This window comes from Canis lupus, chromosome 17 (assembly GCF_003254725.2).
Source record: "Canis lupus dingo isolate Sandy chromosome 17, ASM325472v2, whole genome shotgun sequence".
Taxonomy (NCBI): Eukaryota; Metazoa; Chordata; class Mammalia; order Carnivora; family Canidae; genus Canis; species Canis lupus.
Genome location: NC_064259.1, coordinates 11,335,860 through 11,353,614, shown reverse-complemented (window position 1 = coordinate 11,353,614; position 17,755 = coordinate 11,335,860). Strand labels below are relative to the sequence as shown.

General features: G+C 37.5%; 1 protein-coding gene across 3 annotated transcripts in view; it reads left to right on the top strand.

Annotated features, from left to right (window-relative positions):
- NBAS (NBAS subunit of NRZ tethering complex) overlaps window positions 1-17,755 on the top strand; it is a 318,587-nt gene that overhangs the window by 66,561 nt on the left and 234,271 nt on the right. For all 3 annotated transcript variants that reach the window (XM_025454622.3, XM_025454623.3, XM_049096130.1), the window contains exons 12-16: window positions 2,564-2,692; window positions 12,699-12,762; window positions 13,640-13,833; window positions 15,020-15,277; window positions 15,967-16,092. In XM_025454622.3, coding sequence (XP_025310407.1) covers window positions 2,564-2,692; window positions 12,699-12,762; window positions 13,640-13,833; window positions 15,020-15,277; window positions 15,967-16,092 — 771 coding nt within the window. The remainder of the gene's footprint in view (window positions 1-2,563; window positions 2,693-12,698; window positions 12,763-13,639; window positions 13,834-15,019; window positions 15,278-15,966; window positions 16,093-17,755) is intronic.

Below are 17,755 nucleotides of genomic sequence, written 5' to 3'. Positions count from 1 at the left end.
TTTTCTAACTGTGGCTTTAGGTCTTGTGTAACAGTTACTGTCAGGATAATAAATTATTCCCTGAGCCATAAATACTCTGTATGCTATGTGCACTCAGAAATGTTTCTACAAATAAGAGTTTTTATTTCATTAGGAAAACACCGTGTTTCTGAAGTAACATAGGTGACTTGTCTATTATGAGTGGCTATAATTCAGTTGCTACTGATAACCATATCTTCTCACTGTGCACATATATGAAAGTTAAACAGATAACTTGGGACTTGAAAGAAATGTATACTTAACGTATACATCTCATTGTCTGGGATCTGCTTTGAAAAACTCCAGGGGGAAAAAAATTCCCCAGCATATTGTAGTGACTCCAGGAGACTTGGTGAAACAAATGTGGAATATGGATATTTCTTTATAAGCTGGTTGTTGGGTCCATGGGTATTCATTGTACTATAATTTCTACTTTGGTGTGTCTGTAAGTGGAGATTTCTACAACAAAGTGCTTTAGAAAAAGGAGCGGTAAGTTTGCAGTGTAGATATCATAGTGTCAAATAAAACTAAGGGGATTTAAGAACCCACCAGGTTAAAAGCAAGTGGTAATATTTTAGTTAGTCTATTTACTGCTTAATATCTAGAAGAAAGAAGGAAGGTAAAGGAGAGAAGGATTAAAACAAAATAATTAAAACAAAAATTTTCATTCAGTGTTTTCTAGTTCACAGTGCTATTAAATTATTCACATTATTTATTACACTTTTTTCTTTTTTGTTAAAGAGATTCATAAACTCCCTATTTGCTTTCTTTCAGAACATTTTTAGGGGAGTTGGTTAATGAAGCATTTATAAAACCTGGGAGTTATCATACAGATCATTCATGACTAATTATGTAGGTGAGGAAAACAGTAAAGTATACTTGACCATGATTTCTCCCAGGGAGCATTCCTGTGGCTCCTGGAAAGGCCACGGCCCAGGGGAGGGCAGTGATGCCTGTGTAGTGGAAGTGACGTGGGTTGGCATTGAAGGCATCTAGTTCAGGTTCTGTGGTCTACACTTGAATGGTCTTCAGCAAGTGTCTTAACCCTTGGGATCTTGTTTCTTTCCCTATGAACTTTAAATGATGGGATGAAAGTTGTTGGAGGTGATGGAAATATGTGCTTGTGAGGTTCACCTTATGCCAAACTGTGGAGCCTGTTGACCAGAGTTGTGACTAGAAGATGTCAGGCTCTTCTGCTCGTGACCTCCTTTCCATCATAAAGGAGGGGATGGGGGAATATTTAACATTGTATTGGAAGTGCTTTTGTGTTTATTGCTTTTCTTTCTCTGGCTTTTGTATTTTAATCTTCCTTACATTTAATTCTGGCATTCTGGGTTAGACATGTTATATCCCGTTAAAGTGATTTTAGTCCTTAGGAAATTAGAGGATGCTAATCTTTTCATCTATCTACTCATCCAGAAATGTTTCTCACTTTCTGAAATCATGCTGTTTGTTTTTGATAGCTAATAATGCCTTAGTCATTGTAGACCTGAGGACTTAAACTCTTGTGTCTGTAGAGATCTGGTAGATAATGTGGTGAAGTGGGCCAGGTATAATTTCTGTTTTTTCAGTGTAGTGATATTTATTTTTCAGGCCTGTAGTTGACACCTGGCCTTAATCTTGGGGCTGTAACCAAGAATGATGGGGGCTTTGGCTAACTGGAAAGCTTATCACCATTTTAAGGGTGCATATGCTATGCAGTCCCACCTGATTATTGCCATGGGGGGTGGGGGCTGTGTTGCCAGATTTTCTAAATGTTAAGGACAAATTCGGGTGTAGGCAGGCAGGAGACATTTCTGCTTGTATGGTTTCTCTTGTGGTAACTGAGCAACCTGGTATTCTCATTAGGAAAGGACTGAGAGATTGTTTGGACGAGTAGGACTCTGTGTACTCTGAGGTTGGCAATGAAAAATCCATGTACTACAGAGTTTTTCTTTGCTGTAGCAACAGTTAAATTCCTCAGATTTACCAGGAAATCTGGAAAGTAAACACTCTTAGCAGTACTTAAATTAAGGAATGCATTTTCCCCTTTGCCTTCTTCTGTTCCTGCCACTGGTGGACCCTCTTTTCTGCCAATTTTCTCTTCCTCCTTTCCTTTTCCTTTTGTCCACATAGCATGAATTTGTGGCCTCTCTGTGAAAGAACCTTTTAGGCATTGTGTACTTACAGAATCTTGTGAAAATGACCCAAAATTCAGGAAATTCACAATCTGATCAGTATCAACACATAAGTGTTAATGAGAACTCATGGTAATTGATGTGATATAAAGGAGTATTTTTATAATGCTCACATACTTGAGTGTTCAGTTTTATGTTAATTATAACACTATGAAATAGATTTAAAAAAATTTCTTAAGGCTAAGTGTCCTGTTTCTGTTTGCTGGATGGAGCACATTTATAGTGTTATGAAGTTGTTGGAACCCTTAATTATGAGAGATGATTTATGACATGATCCCTCCTGAAGAGTGTTTTTAAATTCTGGAAGTTACTTCTATTCAGCTAGAAGTTCCTTGATCTGACATTAATGTAATATAATTATTGTATAGGATGGAATCTTTAAGATGAGCCTTTCTCCAGATGGGACCCTCCTTGCTGCCATTCACTTCTCAGGGAAACTAAGCATCTGGGCCATTCCATCTCTGAAGCAGCAAGGGGAATGGAATCAAAATGAGCAGGTATGTCTCTTGATTATTATTATTCTAAGAATGATTCTCACTTAAGGGTGAGTACTGACAATACTGATTTCATTTGGTTGATATTTTAATGTAGCAAACAGCTGTTATTTATTCTTACCATGCCAAAGCTGTAGTTAAAATTAGAATATTATCAATATAATAGGATAAATTAAGAACAGAGTAGCACTGTGTACTGACTTTAATTTGTAGGGCAATATAGTCTATATACTGAGTGTAATCTGTCCCCCAACCTCTTCTCTTTTCTCCTTTTCTCATTATAAAAATATAGAACGGAGTTATTAATTTTGTAGCAACAAGCAACTAATATGATGAAGGCTTCAGAATATTAAAGAATGCTTTAGAATACTAAATTCTTCCCACATCTTGCAACGCTAATATAATATTGGGCTTGTTTAAGGTTTCAAGGGAGTTCTCTTTTTCTCACTCAAAAGGTAGACAGTGAAGATACAGTCTGTTAATTTTTTAGTGTCTTGAAATGACACTCTTAAGAATGAACAGGTTCAGTTTAACAACAGATTCAGTATCTGTTATAATTTAAAATGCTGATGGGCAAATAAGGATTGCCCATAAATGATGTGTATTGTGATAGAGTGAAGATTTAAGGAAAAATTTTCTCAGTTATATACAACTTACATTCTCGATCTTTTATTCCTCTAATGACTGTTCAACATTTCAGCACATAACAGTCATACTTCCTCATTACTTTTTCTATAGGAATATCTTCTCACCAACTTTGGTGGATGATTTTGTGATTCCAAGATTGGAGTCTGAATGGATTGATGTCTTTTCTCAGAATTCTTTTTATTTTTATTTCACTGGTTAAACTGAGCTATTAAAAGAATTTTGAGGAGCAAAGAACATTTCATTATTCCCAGAATAGCAGAGGGAAAGAGAAACTGGCTCTTCATTTTCTTATGCTTTTCACAGATTTAAATTTGTTTTCGCTGTTCTTCAAGGTTTTTGTTTTTATACACAAGTTTGGGAAGGTTTTTTTTTCCCCCCTTAGTTCCTACTCACCTTGAATTTAATTTGGTCCCCACATCTCTGCCACACTTTTCTCATTGGATCTAGATGTGTTCTAAACAGAAGAGTCACTCTTCAGTCTTCAACCTCAGTAGCTAAGTAAAAGGAATTCTTTCTCTCTTTCTTTGGAATTTATAGCTAACTTGATTTATATCTTCCCTCCAGAAGTGGAGTGGATCAACTCTACAACCACATATAGTTATGTGTTATACATAAATGATCTAAATGGTACCATGTAATTGTCGTGGTTATTGACATAGAGTGATAAATTCATCATTTGGGAAGACCCTTTTCTATTTATATATGTGAAATTTTACGTTTGGGCAATTTTTTTTCTCTTAAATTTACTAATTGCATTATTCATCTAATAGAAATACTGATGAAGTTTGAGGAACACTTAATATTTCATTTAGTTAGTATTCTAGAATGGCATACATGTGTAGTGCAAAGGATATTTAGTATTTAGACAAAATTCATTAGTATGCTTTTCCATTTACTGAATTTCTAGATACTCTTCTTTACTTGCAAGGATAAATTGCATTTATTATAGTCCTTACTGGCATGCACTCAACTTTTTAACTGGTTAGACATTATTTTGTCATTAGTTGCCAATCAATATCATTATACTTACCTAAATAGCTCATTAATGTTATTCATTAGATTTTTGTAATTATTCTATTAAAAGAGTTAAAAAATTGTTTAAAAAATTTGAATGACTAAATGTAAATATCTCAGTAGTTTGGAAAATGCCATCAGAAAAATAATGGAGTGGGTCAGTCGGTTAAGCCTATGACTCTTGATTTTGGCTCAGGTCATGATTTCAAGTCATGGGATCGAGCCCAAGTCTTGCTCTGTGTTCAGTGTGGAGTCTGCTTGTGACTCTCTCCCTCTACCTTGGCCCCTCCCTCCCTCTGAAATAAGTAAATAAGAGAGAAAGAGGTTTATGGTGGGTACAGTGAATTCGTGCCAGAAGTTGGTCTCCTGTGTTGTCCTAGGGAGGCTCTTTTGAATAAAAGTATCTTGAGAGTTTAGAAGGGCGGTTCATCAGGAATTGCTGAGGAGGGATGAGCTTCCATCTTGCCATTTGTGGTTCTTGTTTAGCATCCCCCAAATAGTGTATAGAGACCATCTGCTGATGCAGCTTGATCCTCAAGGTAGTTATATCTTTTATTACAAACTGACCAGTTTTTAGGGGCAATATATCTGTGTTTTTAGATTGGGTTGCTATAAATGCCCTTGGATGCTTGAGCAAACTAGAGAAATAACGGCTTTGAGGGCTCACAAAACTGAAAACCATGGACTGGTTGCCATTACCTTGGACATTTTGCAGATGATAGATTCCTTTGCTGAGGGAACAGTGGCTTAGTGAGAATTACTGGACCTAATCTTACCTTCATTGCTATTTCTACTGCTGCTTAGCATGCTACCTCCTTCCAGAGTTTATCCCATCCTGGGCTGGTGGCTGCCAACCCCTCTCTTTTCTTGCTGTAGCTCAGTACATGAGAAGACTTTTGCTGAATAGAATAGGTTTTGTGCTCTGAGACCTCTGCTCATTTTAGTCTGAAAATAAATTTTATCCAAGGCTGATAGCACATAAAGAATTTAGTTTCATCTGATCCTTTCTTTAAGATTCTAAGGTTATGGTCAAAATGCAAACTGATTTGTTTACTTGTCATCTCCTCTCATCTGATCATTATGCTGCTTCACACTTGCTTCCTGAACTTTTCCTCTCCCTGCTTTTGTCCAGCCCTTTCTACTATTCTTTCTGAAACTTTATTCCATCATAAACTCCTATGAGTCTTCATCATTTTCACAGAAAGAGCCCTCTGGTTTCTTTTGATATACTCATTTCAGGCTTATGTAGCTCAGTGAGATCACGGTTCATGTAGACAGTATTCTTGTAGCTTTTGCAAAATTTACTATAATAATAACCTCGGGTATTATTTATTGAACACTTATTTTGTCCCAGGTTTACCTAGCAAGTAAGCAGTAGAGTTGGGATTTGGTTTCATCTCTCTCTGAGTCAGAGGTACATGCTCTTTCCAGGACTCTGGGAAAATAAATACATTTTTAAAAAAGGTGGGAAAAACATATTTATTAGGTTTTTTAAAATTAGGCTTTATTTATTTATATCTTTAATAGAATAGAGAGAAATCCCTTTTCTCGGTGAATGTAACTCAGATTTCTTCAGCCTTCTCAGATGTGTTGAACTCTTGAGCCCCAGTTAGTGTGTAACGCCAAGAATTGGAGTAAATAATTGACAAAGCTTCTCACTGGGAAACCCTTGCATTTACAATAGATGTATACAGTATCTACTGATGTACTGGGAAATTATGTGAGGATGGTAACTCTTTGTTCAGCAAAAAGAGTTTGAACAACTTTACTCTGCTTGAGTTTTTCTGCTTGAGTTTTTGACCTATGTCCTAGGAGTTTGTCACATTGGGTTGGCCATTTTGGGTTTGGATGTCCCTTTATGAAGGGAGTCATTGAAATTTAGTGTAGTATGGTAAGTGCTATAAACCTTGTATGTAACAATTCTGTAAGGAGGAAGCTGTTAACTATACTTATAATAATAATCATAAAATAATAGAGTACAAGTATTTACTGAATCTTTACCAAGTTCTAGAGTAGAAAATGCAGTAAGTCCTAGTGCTTGCCCTTAAGATGTTTATAATCTTGCAAGGGAAATTATAAACAAATCAACAAAGGAACATGTTAATATTATGAAGAGCTAAGCTCAAAGGAAGGATGCACAATCCAGTTGGTGGAGTTGGGGGGAAAGATCTTTGGGAGTAAGTAGCACTTGTGTAGTAAGGCTTGGCTATCCACCCGGAGTGATTGTGACCTATTTCAATTACTTCATTATAGTCTGAGTAAGTGAGAAACATTTTCATATTTTAATAGATGGGAGTAGTACTAAAAGAAGTAAACTTGTATCACTGCTCTTAGAATCAAGATTCTGGTTGGCCTCAGGTTCTCTGACCTCATAGGTTAAGCCTTTCTTTCAGAGTATCTTCTGTAGCTCTTATGTTGAGAGATGCTGACTTTTGTCTGCACCAGTTATGCACTAGTAATATACTAATGGAAAAAAAAGGGAGAGAGTCCACGCAGTTCATGCGAATGATACCTCCAGAGTTGGGCAGGTCATTGGGCAGAGACCTTGAAAATGTGAAATTATAAATAAGTCGTTTACCGAATATATTGGTGTCATTTTATGTACTCCTGGCTGACTGAGAAACCGTGCTCCTTTCTCATTCGTCCAGCAATAGTCAAGGGACCTTGGGTTGGCCAGGCAGGACAGGGCTCTGCCTCTCCTTATGGCTGTTCTAGGAAATGGACAAAGCAATGAGTTTGAAATAGATTATATGGTAATATATAGTGTATCATTTTAGCTAAAACATTGCCTGAGAAGAAACTGATGTTACTATTGCCTATACAACCTTAGCCTCTTTTATCAAATTGTGAATGCAGCTCATCTGAGGCCGCCTTCTTGTAATTTGCTACTTTATTAGTTTGTCATAATATGCTTTGTGTGATTGTGTATTTTCTCTTTAAAATCTAATGATTAAAGATAGTTGTGGAAATGCCTATTCTGATTTACTTCTATCCAGTTTTGAGTTGATTAAATACTTCAACTTTCATTGTCAATATGAAAATCCATCTGGCTAGAAATCTGTGAGTATTAAGTTTTGTTCATGTCTGGAATATAGTAAAATTGCTAAAGTGATTTTCATTTCAAACATTTCCCATATGTTATGTTTATATATTTCCATCTCACTTTTGGCCTTAATTTTTGTCTGAAGAAGTTTTATTATTTTTCTATTTGTACTTACTTAGATGAAATAGAAAAGATAAGTTTCATTTCTCACACAGTTTTATTTGCTCTTTGACACAATAGTAGCTATTGAACAAATTTTGTTAAATGGATCAATCAATGGAGGATAAGTGGGAAGATGACAGTTAATGTGATTAATCTTGATATAATCCACAGCTGTTTTTACAGCTTCACTCAACTGTGAGCTTCTGGAGAATAGACACTGACTATACATTTCTTCCATGGGGTCTAACATAGAGCTTGGCATATTAAATACTAATAAGTGTTTGTGGAATGAAAAAACATTTGACAGGTTGCTTTTATAAGCGGTTAGAGGCAGGGTCTTTGTTATATTTAGCTTCTAGCTGTTAAAAAGAAGCAACAAATAAATTCCTAAATCTGAAGAAAACATTACTGTCACCATGAGAGCCTTTCTATGCAAAATCTATCTAAGTATATTCTTAAGACATTCTCCTCTGAGCTACTGCTACACCATGAAGTGGGGGCACTTGAGGCTGTTTTTCAGACACAAGGCACATATTGTACAAAGCAGAGTGACATGGAGGTTGCTTCTCAGAATATATCAACATGGTACCAGGAGTGAGTACCCCTGGTGTGCTTTCACAGGGGGCATGGGTTCTTGGTGATCCTGCTCTCAAAGCACCAGCTACAGAGTGTAGATCAGATGTCCTAAAGTATGGCCAGATCACGGGTCCCCTCCTAGATAGAGTTATTAGGGTTGAAGTGTGGTAAGTCTGTCACAGTTTGAATAGTGTAAGGGAAGCAGTGGGAATATTAGCTTTGGAGGGGGGCAGGAGGTACCTCTTAATCTCCTTTATGTATTTTGCCCATTTTTCCCCACCCCCACAACTACCAGTTTATTCTCTATCTTTGAGTCGGTTTATATATTCTTCCTTTGTTTTGGGTTTTAGATTTCACATATAAATGAAATCGTACAATATTTGTCTTTCTTTGTCTGACTTGCTCCATTTAGCATAATACCCTCTAGGTCCATGCATGTTGCCACGCAAATAGCAAGGTCTCATTCTTTTGTATGGCTGAGTAATGTTCCGTTATGTGTATAAACCACATCTTTTTTTAATCTCCTGTATCTATATCTTGGCTGTGGTAAATAATGTTGCAGTGAACATAGGGATTCATATATTGCTTAAAATTAATGTTTTTCTTTTCTTTCTTTCATTTTCTGGTAAATAGTAGTGGAATTACTGGATCCTGTGATATTTCTAGTTTTAATTTTTTTGAGGAAACTTCATACTGTTTCCTACAGTGATTGCACCAATTTACATTCCCACCAACAGTGCATGAGGATTTCTTTTTCTCCATGTCCTCATCAACACTAGTTATTTCTTGTTTCTTTTTTTTAGCCGTACTAGCTGGTGTGAGGTGATATCTCATTGTAGTGTTGATTTGCATTTCCCTGATGATCAGTGATGTTGAGCATCTTTTTATGTGTCTGTTGGCCATCTTTTTGTTGTGTTTGGAAAAGTGTCTATTCATGTTCTCTGCCCATTTTTAAATTAGACTATTTGGTTTTTTTGGTGTTGAGTTGTGTAAGCTCTTTATGTATTTTAGATACTAACTTCTTAGTGGATAAGCCATTTGCAAATAACTTCTCCCATTCACTAGGTTGCCTTTGTTGTGTGAAAAGCTTTTTATTTTGGGATAGTCTCAGTAGTTTCTTTCGCTTCTGTTTCCCTTGCCTAGGGAGACCAATCCAGAAATAGTTTGAATCCTATGAAGGGAAGCAGTAGGAATGTCAGCTTTGAGAGTGGTGAGGCATAAGCTGTCAGGTTGCTGGCAGACCACTTCTGCCTGAAGCAGATCATTTCATCAAACTTGCACATATTGTGAAGTTTAACATTTAGTTCACGTATCTAGAGTGAAACTGCTAGGTGTACTGCAAAGGTGATAGCATATAGATAGTTAGGTGTATATCCAGAAGAATTTGAAACAGCTATTCAAACAAATACATTTACATACATGTTCTGAGCAGTACTTTTCACAACAGCCACAAGTGGAAAAAACTCAAAAGTCCATTAAAGCAAGGCTGGATAAATCCGTTACAGTAAATACCTACAATAGAATATTATTCAGACATAAAAATTAACAAAGTATTGCTACATGTTAAAGTGTGGATGTACCTTGAAAACATTATGCTACTGGGAAGAAGCCAAGACACTCTTGTGTCCTACAATTTATGTGTCATAGGAATTCATTGATGTGAAACATCTGGAACAGGTAAATCCATTTGAGGCAGAAAGCGGATTGGTAGCGCCTGGGACTTGGGGGGCAGAGGGAGTGGGAAGTAACTGTCTACTGGATAAGTGGTTTTATTCTGGATTGATAGAAATGCTTGGGAACTAAATAGAAGTGACAACACTGTGAACATACTAAATGCCACTGAACGTACATTTTAAAATGGTTAAATTACATTATGTGCATTTTAGCTCAACAACAACAAAATGACCTTGTGAAATCCCATTTTCTCCAGAACCCTAAGACAAGCAAAAATACAGATCATTAGAACTGATATCCTGTACTTTAAACTGACCTACCTTTTTTTTTTTTTTTTTAGATTTATTTAATTATTTTAGAGAGGCAGAGAGAGCATGAGTGGAGGGAGGAGCAGAGGGATAGAATCCCAAGCAAACTCCCCACTGAGCAGGGAGCACAATGTGGGTCTTGATCCCACGGCCCATGAGATCATGACCTGACCCGAAACCAGTACTCAGATGCTTAACCAACTGAGGCACCCAGGTGCCTTTTCCTTTTTCTTGAATAAATTTAGTACTTTTTTTAGCCTGTGTACTTTTGTTCATGTTGTGTTCTCTGAGTGAAAGGTCTTCTTCCACGGATGTTCTGTGTCCAGAATTTATCCAAGTCTTATGGCACCAAGTGTAGCACTTTCTCTATACCTCTTTAACCCCCTTTGTCTTTCTTAAGCCCCTGTTCAAAATGATCTCTTCATCTTTTGATACCCCTGATGGGTTTTTAATCTATACCTCCTTTGGGGTAGTTATCAAATTTGAACTTGAGTTATAGTAAATTGTTTCTGTTTCTTAGCTCTCTGCCTGCTTGAGTTGTGAAACCTACAATATCTGATTTCTTTTCCCTCACACACAGTGTGAGTGGACAGCATTCATTGACTAAATAGCAGAAGAAACCACACTTTTTAGAGGGTGTAGGAATACTAGTACTAGGTCAACTAATTTACCTGTAGCTTAGGCATTGTAATTAGAGTGCAGCGACTTAAAAGATTAATTCAGCATTTAGCTACTATGACAGGTGAGCACAGTGATGGGTCTGGGAATATGAGGATGATGCTGACACAGCTGTGGATGCAAAAGGACATATCTTCACCTTGTGTTTAGAATTGAATTCGGAAGAGACACCCATTATTGAAGCAATCTGCATGGAATAGTCTAGTCCCAAAGTATCTGGAGGCTGACCCCCATAGACTAGCTTGTTCATGGTGGACCTTTTCATCATTGAATTTTTTTTTTTTTAAGATTTTATTTATTTGTTCATGAGAGACAGAGAGAGAGAGAGAGAGAGAGACATAGGCAGAGGGAGAAGCAGGCTCCATGCAGGGAGACCGATGTGGGACTCGATCCCAGGTCTCCAGGATCACACCCCAGGCTACAGGTGGTGCCAAACCACTGCACCACTGGGGCTGCCCTCATCATTGACTTTGATGAAGACAACCCCACCTTGAATTCTCAAAGTACTCATGCCAGTGAGAGGATTTCTGTTGAAATTTGTTTGAAGATTTCTTGTTAAATTTCATTGTGATCTTTATGTACTTAAATTTACCTAAGGCCGAACTATTACTGTTGTTGCTTTTGGGATTTAAAGCTTTACTTCCCTACTCCACTTGTGTACTCCAGAATGTGAGTACGGAGGCACACATGTCACCATATAAATAAATGGTAGTGTGCATGTGATGTTGTGGGAGCATGTATAGCCGATAATTCAGAGGGACTGGATATATCCAAAGTGCCCTATAAATGATCGAATAAGATTTCAATTTAGTTACTTTCAGTAATATATATCTTCTGGTATTCTAAGTCTTTGAAGGTTAATTATCTTTTTTATGATAAAATAAACCAGGACAATCTATTCTTCTTTTTGTTATATAAATAGGCTTTTATTGTAACTTTTTGGATAAACTTTAAAGAATTATATCTTCTGAATGATTTATCATAGTTATAGAGATCAGGAAGTTCTTTTAAGCCATGGAAAGAAGGATTAATTTTAATATCCTAAAGGGTTAGTCCCTGAGCAAATTGTTAATAAAACATATATTCTAGTTCTGTTACACTAGATGTAAAAGTACATTTTGACTATAGCATTATTTTTTTTAGGCTTAAAATTTCAGATAAATAGCCAAATGATTTTTTGCTGGCCTTTGCTTATACTGTTAAAATTCTGAAGATGAAATAATTAACAATGAGGCAAGAGGGTATCTGGCAGTGCCTTAATCTCAATTGTTTTTTGATATTTGAGATTCTAGAAGGTGGGCATGACATTATGTTCCATGGAATTAGAATATGAATGGATCAAGTTTGAGGATTGTATGGTTATATTTTTTTTGCTTAGTAAGTTTTTAGTCCTAGGAAGTTAGAAGACAAGGAGGAGTTAGAAGGAAGGAGATGACGTAGGGGTTGAGAGTCTGGTTTTAGAGTTAGGGTGCCCAAGGCCTGGAGGGGTTACTCATCTCTCAGTAAGTTGTAGGAGTAGGACTTGCATCCAGGCCTGTGTTTATTTACAACAGCAGAACTGTTCTCCCAGAATGTAAGTGCATGTGTGTGAGAGAGTTGGTGCAGAACTATTGGCATATCCTGCTCTCATTTGTATTAACATTGCATGCTTGCTATTTTGCTGTTCTTAAGCATGCTGTTTTCCTCATTAAATTGAGCCACAGTAGTTGCATGTGCACATTTTAAGTGTAAGAACAAGATTATCCAGAGGAATAGATTTCTGCCAGGTATAATATAATGAAGAGGTCGAAGGATAGCATCATTTCCCTATTTTGTTACTTTAGAAAATCCATAGTTCTTGATGATGTTCTTATGATTTTCTTACATTCTTGTCTCAAGAAGTCCTGTGCATATTTTTTCTATTTAGCCAGGGTATGATGACCTTAATCCTGATTGGAGACTCTCTATTGAGAAGAGAAAAAAAATCAAAGGTGAGTTGTATGAACTAGGATAATTAAAACCTTAAGAGACTACTATTATATAATAAAAGTGCTCTTTAGGTGATATATCTAGGGAATGAATAAAAACCTTTTTTTACTGTCCAAGGTTTTACTGTTCTTTGATTGAGGCTCTGTAAAGTTAGACTGACACAAGACAGATTAACAGGAGAAAAATGAACAGAAGTTTCTAGCATGTACGTCAAGCTTACACATGGGGAGTACTGAGAAATGAGTTAACAAGGGTTGTTGGAAATTGGTTTTATTTATACAGCATCTTGGCATAGGAACAATACAATTACTAAGAGAAGTGACAAGATAAAGAAAAAGAACTTAGAGTTACTTAAATTTCTTTGTCTTAAAATATTTCTTATGTCAAAGTGGCATATTTTGAGGTAGTGGTCATGATCACCTTCACAAATTTAAGAGAAAATCAGCTTTGAAAACTATTATAGGTCTTTCTTCAATTTTTACTAAGAGTATAATTCTCTCATATTGTTTGAAAGGGGATGTGTGAGCATTTTCTAAAACCTTTTATAACCTTTATGATACGTACGCATTGTACACATCGCTTACTCTGTTGACAGTGGTGACATGTGTCTGTATATTCTTCATTTTTTGAGTGGAAAGACCAAAAACTATGTACTCCTGCATCTTTAGAGTTTTGGACTCTGATAAATTTTTGGCACTCAGACGTTTATTAAATAAATTACCATTTTGTAAAAATTTGGGTGATGGCTTACAATTTATTTTTTCTTACTTAACATGTTTAGGGCCCAAATATGGTTTTTAAATTGATCACTGGACTAAATGTGTTGTATTTAATCCACATTGACTGATGAATTTGTGTTGATTCCCTTTTCCCCATTAGATAGAGAGTCCTTCTACCCACTGATAGATGTAAATTGGTGGGCAGCCAATGCAGTGACTTTGGCTCGCTGCTCTGGTGCTTTGACGGTTTCTTCGGTGAAAACGTTGAAGAACTTACTGGGAAAATCCTGTGAGTGGTTCGAACCATCACCTCAAGTCACTGCTACCCATGATGGAGGATTTTTGAGTTTGGAGGTAAGGCTTTTCCTTTTGGAGCAGCTGATGTGTTGGAAAGTAAACATGCATTTCACCAAAAATCTAAACACCTGATTCTAATGTAAATATAATTTATTTAAATTTTTTTTAGTGATATGTGTCCATTTACTTATCTTTATTGAAGTACAGTTAAACATTTGATTTTTTTATAGTGTAGCTATTCCATTATCTACTCTTGTCCTTAAAAACAAAGACTTGGGATTGGAATCAGAGATTGAGTACAGTATAAGAAAGATCTATTGTTTAGTCAATTAAAAAACTTGCATTGTAGAAAACTGAAGAAAATTGAGTCATTTTGTTCTTTGTGAAGCATTTTATCTTCACTGACATGATAGTTTTTTTTTTCTTTTTCTTAGATTAGACATCTTAAAATGTTAAACATATTTCTACTTAAATAGGGTCTTTAACAAACTATTTCCATGAACTTAAAAAATTCTGGTTCTTTTAGTAAAGAAAGCTTGTTTGTCTCCTGTCAAAAGACTTAAAAATAGAGGCTAGTAATTTAAAGTTACATTTTGGTCATTAAAAATTCTTATTCTAAGTATTTCAAGTGCAGATTCACAAGTATTTTTTTACCTTAGGGTTTGTTACTGAGTCTACAGATGTTACTTAAAAAGAAAACCATGGCTTAAAATTGAAGCCAACTCTGTTAAGTGTGGGAATGAAAGTTATCTTCAACAGTCAGGCTTTCAGACTCAGAAGTTTGTGAAGCTGTTAGACATTTTTTTTTTTTTTTTTTTTTTTTTAAGGGAGGATAGGCGGGAGAGCTATTGTCAGTAAAGCAAATAAATACCTTCATGTTTGTTTTCTAAGTAGATGAAAAAATCATATTTCTCTATAGCAGGTACAAAAATATCAAAAGTGAAGAAATTAGCATTCTTTTTATTTTCCTACAGTAATTGCCAGACATATATTTGGGAGATCATATTAATGAGCCATTATGAAAACAAGCTTTAGTTTTGGAGATTTGGAGCAGTGGATATTTCTGGAGCTGTTGATGTCTATACTTTTTGTTGTTGAGTTCCTTTGAAGTCTATTCTCTGTCTTCATCATTGTAGCTCATGTCATGCATCAAACCAGAGTAGAATTAAAAATATTTTTCTCATTGACTAAAGCTTGTCTGCAGTTCCTCACTACTGATTTAACATTTCCTTTTTCAATTTAGTGTGAGATTAAACTTGCCCCCAAACGATCTCGTTTGGAGGCTAGGGGTGGAGATGAAGATGAAGGGGAAGAGGATTCTGATTCTGATCAGGAAGTGTCTGCCAAGGCTCGCTACTTCGGCTACATAAAACAGGGTCTGTACCTGGTGACGGAAATGGAGCGATTTGCACCTCCACGCAAACGCCCACGAACCATTACTAAAAACTACCGCCTTGTGAGTTTGCGCTCCACGACTCCAGAGGAGCTTTATCAGAGGAAGGTGAGGGAGCATCCTATCAGCATCAAAGTTCACAAGCATCCAGATTTTATTTCAATGAGAAAAAACTAATTTTTTTAAATACACAAATTTAAAGAGGGATTGCCCTATCATTGACATGTTAAGAAGTATCACTATTATAGTTTTTGAAAATAGTGCTGGCTTTTGTGCCTGAGGAATCAAAATAAAAACAATGGATGGCTGATGAGTTCACTTAGACTGTCCCCTTGTGGCTTAGCCAGGTTTCTTGCCCTTCACCTGGCCTTCCACTCTCACCTTATCTTGGTAAGTGCAGCTGTCTGCTCAGACTACAGACCGTGAGGGAGGAAGTGTGGGCTTGCTTTCCAGGGAAACAGATTTAATCCACACTGAGCATTCTAGTTATTTGTGCGGTTCCTGCAGTGTCCCGGTTGAGCTCTGGACTAGGAGTCAGGCTGTGCGCACTCCTTTCCTGGTTTTGCCTTTATTTTACTCTCTAAATGTGGGTATTTCCACTGTCCCTCAGCTCTGTTGAGTGTGGAAAGAAATACTTGATCTGTCTGCCCCTTAACAACTGTGGTTTGGGACCACAACGCACATGTGAATAGTTAGGAATGCTGTAGAGGTTAAGTGATTATAGTCATCCATCACATCATTCTGGTTACACCGTGGATGGTTCAATAATGTTCCTGTTCCCATTTCCTTGTCCCAAGATTGAAAGTGAAGAATATGAGGAAGCCTTGACTCTGGCACAGACCTATGGCCTGGATACTGATCTAGTGTATCAGAGGCAGTGGAGGAAGTCAGTGGTCAACATTGCTTCAATTCAGAATTACTTGGTATGTATTTTTGGGGACATGGTGAAATTCAAATGTATGGAACATTGTTTTGGTTATAGGGCTTGTATTGGAGCATTTTATATTGCTGATATGTCTAAAGCCAAAGTATGTTTTATTCAACCCAGGGACGTTCTCCTATCTGGTTGTATTGACTTTGTAGCTGGACTTTGGTGCTGAAGATGTGTGAACAATAGTCACTGATAAACCAGCTAACTACCTGATTTTGGCTTAATCCTTTCTCTTTTTCCACTTCAGTTACCTTTCTTCACCTACGTCATTCATGGTTCACTCAGGAGCCAGAAACTGCCTAGTAATTTGACCAGGGGAAGTTTTAATATGCAGCGTTACTTTCTAGTGGGATTTACTATAAAGGGGTAAAGAGAACACTAAGGAATACTCTAGGGCTGACGGAGCACACCCAAGGAGGGAGCAAGCTGACTTGGAAGGGAAGCCTCCTTCCTGAAGCTGGAATTCAGACCTCAGTGCGCTTTGAAGGAGTGGCTGTGGCACATTGGCTGGAAGAGCTCTTTGGGATGCCTCGGGCGGGGGCTAGTTCTTGGTTTTCAAGGTTGGCAAGCAGGAAAAAGTGGGATGGGCAAGCTGGTGCCTGTAGCTAGGGTGCCCTGGTAAGCTGATATTGGGGGTCGGAAGACCTCGGATAAGGAACCATGGCTAGGACTGAAAGGAAAAAACTCCTACTCTGCAGGTGGGCATGGTGTAGGAAGAGCTCCCCCACCTCCAGGTGCCTGGGGGATTCACTGGGAAGGAATCTGCCCATGGGAGTAACAGCTGAAATTCAGTGGGAAGTTGTGTTCAGTGGGATTAAGGGGGAAAGCAGGCATCTTTGGATGTTTCCTACAAGCGTTGTTAGCTGCTAAGTCATAGAAACCAGAAGTTTAGAACCTGAGCACACAGGACTTCAGACACCGGAGGCTTTCCTCTGCAGTGGCCCTCCAGTGCCCTCTCTTGGTGAAGTGTAGTATTCTGTCATTCGCAAAATGGAAATGTTGTCGGTCTCCTAACTGGAAGTGGAGAGAACTTTTGAAGCTGAGAGGCAATAGATAAGTGACATATTGAGCTTGCCAAATTCTCCTTCTTTTTTTAAATCTTACACTTGGATTCCTCCTGTTCCCTGGATTAAGTTTATTCCTTCTTATTTTTAAAAAAATATTTAAAAAAATTATTCATGAGAGACACAGAGAGGCAGAGACACAGGCAGAGGGAGAAGCAGGCTCCACGCAGGGAACCTGATGTGGGACTTGATCCCGGGACCCCAGGATCATGACCTGAGCCAAAGGCAGACGCTCAACGGCTGAGCTACCCAGGCGTCCCTGTATGTTACTTTATTTTATTTTCAATAAAACACACCTATGAGGTCAACCCGAGTTAGAATCAGCATCCCACTTTGTCAGACTTGGAGGGTTCTGCACTTCCCCGCAAGCCCCGAGTGTACCATCAATCACTGAGCCACCCAGGGATCCCCAGGTTAAATTTCGTACATAGCCTGTGTACTGGGACCCCCAGGCACTTTATGAGGATGCAGCTGGATTTATGGCATGCTTTAAAGAGGGCATGACTTCTCATGTGACATTTAAGAAGGAAAAAGGCTCTGCATTTAGGAAGACCTAAGAAGTGTTGGGGAATGTTCATAGTTGTTTTCCAT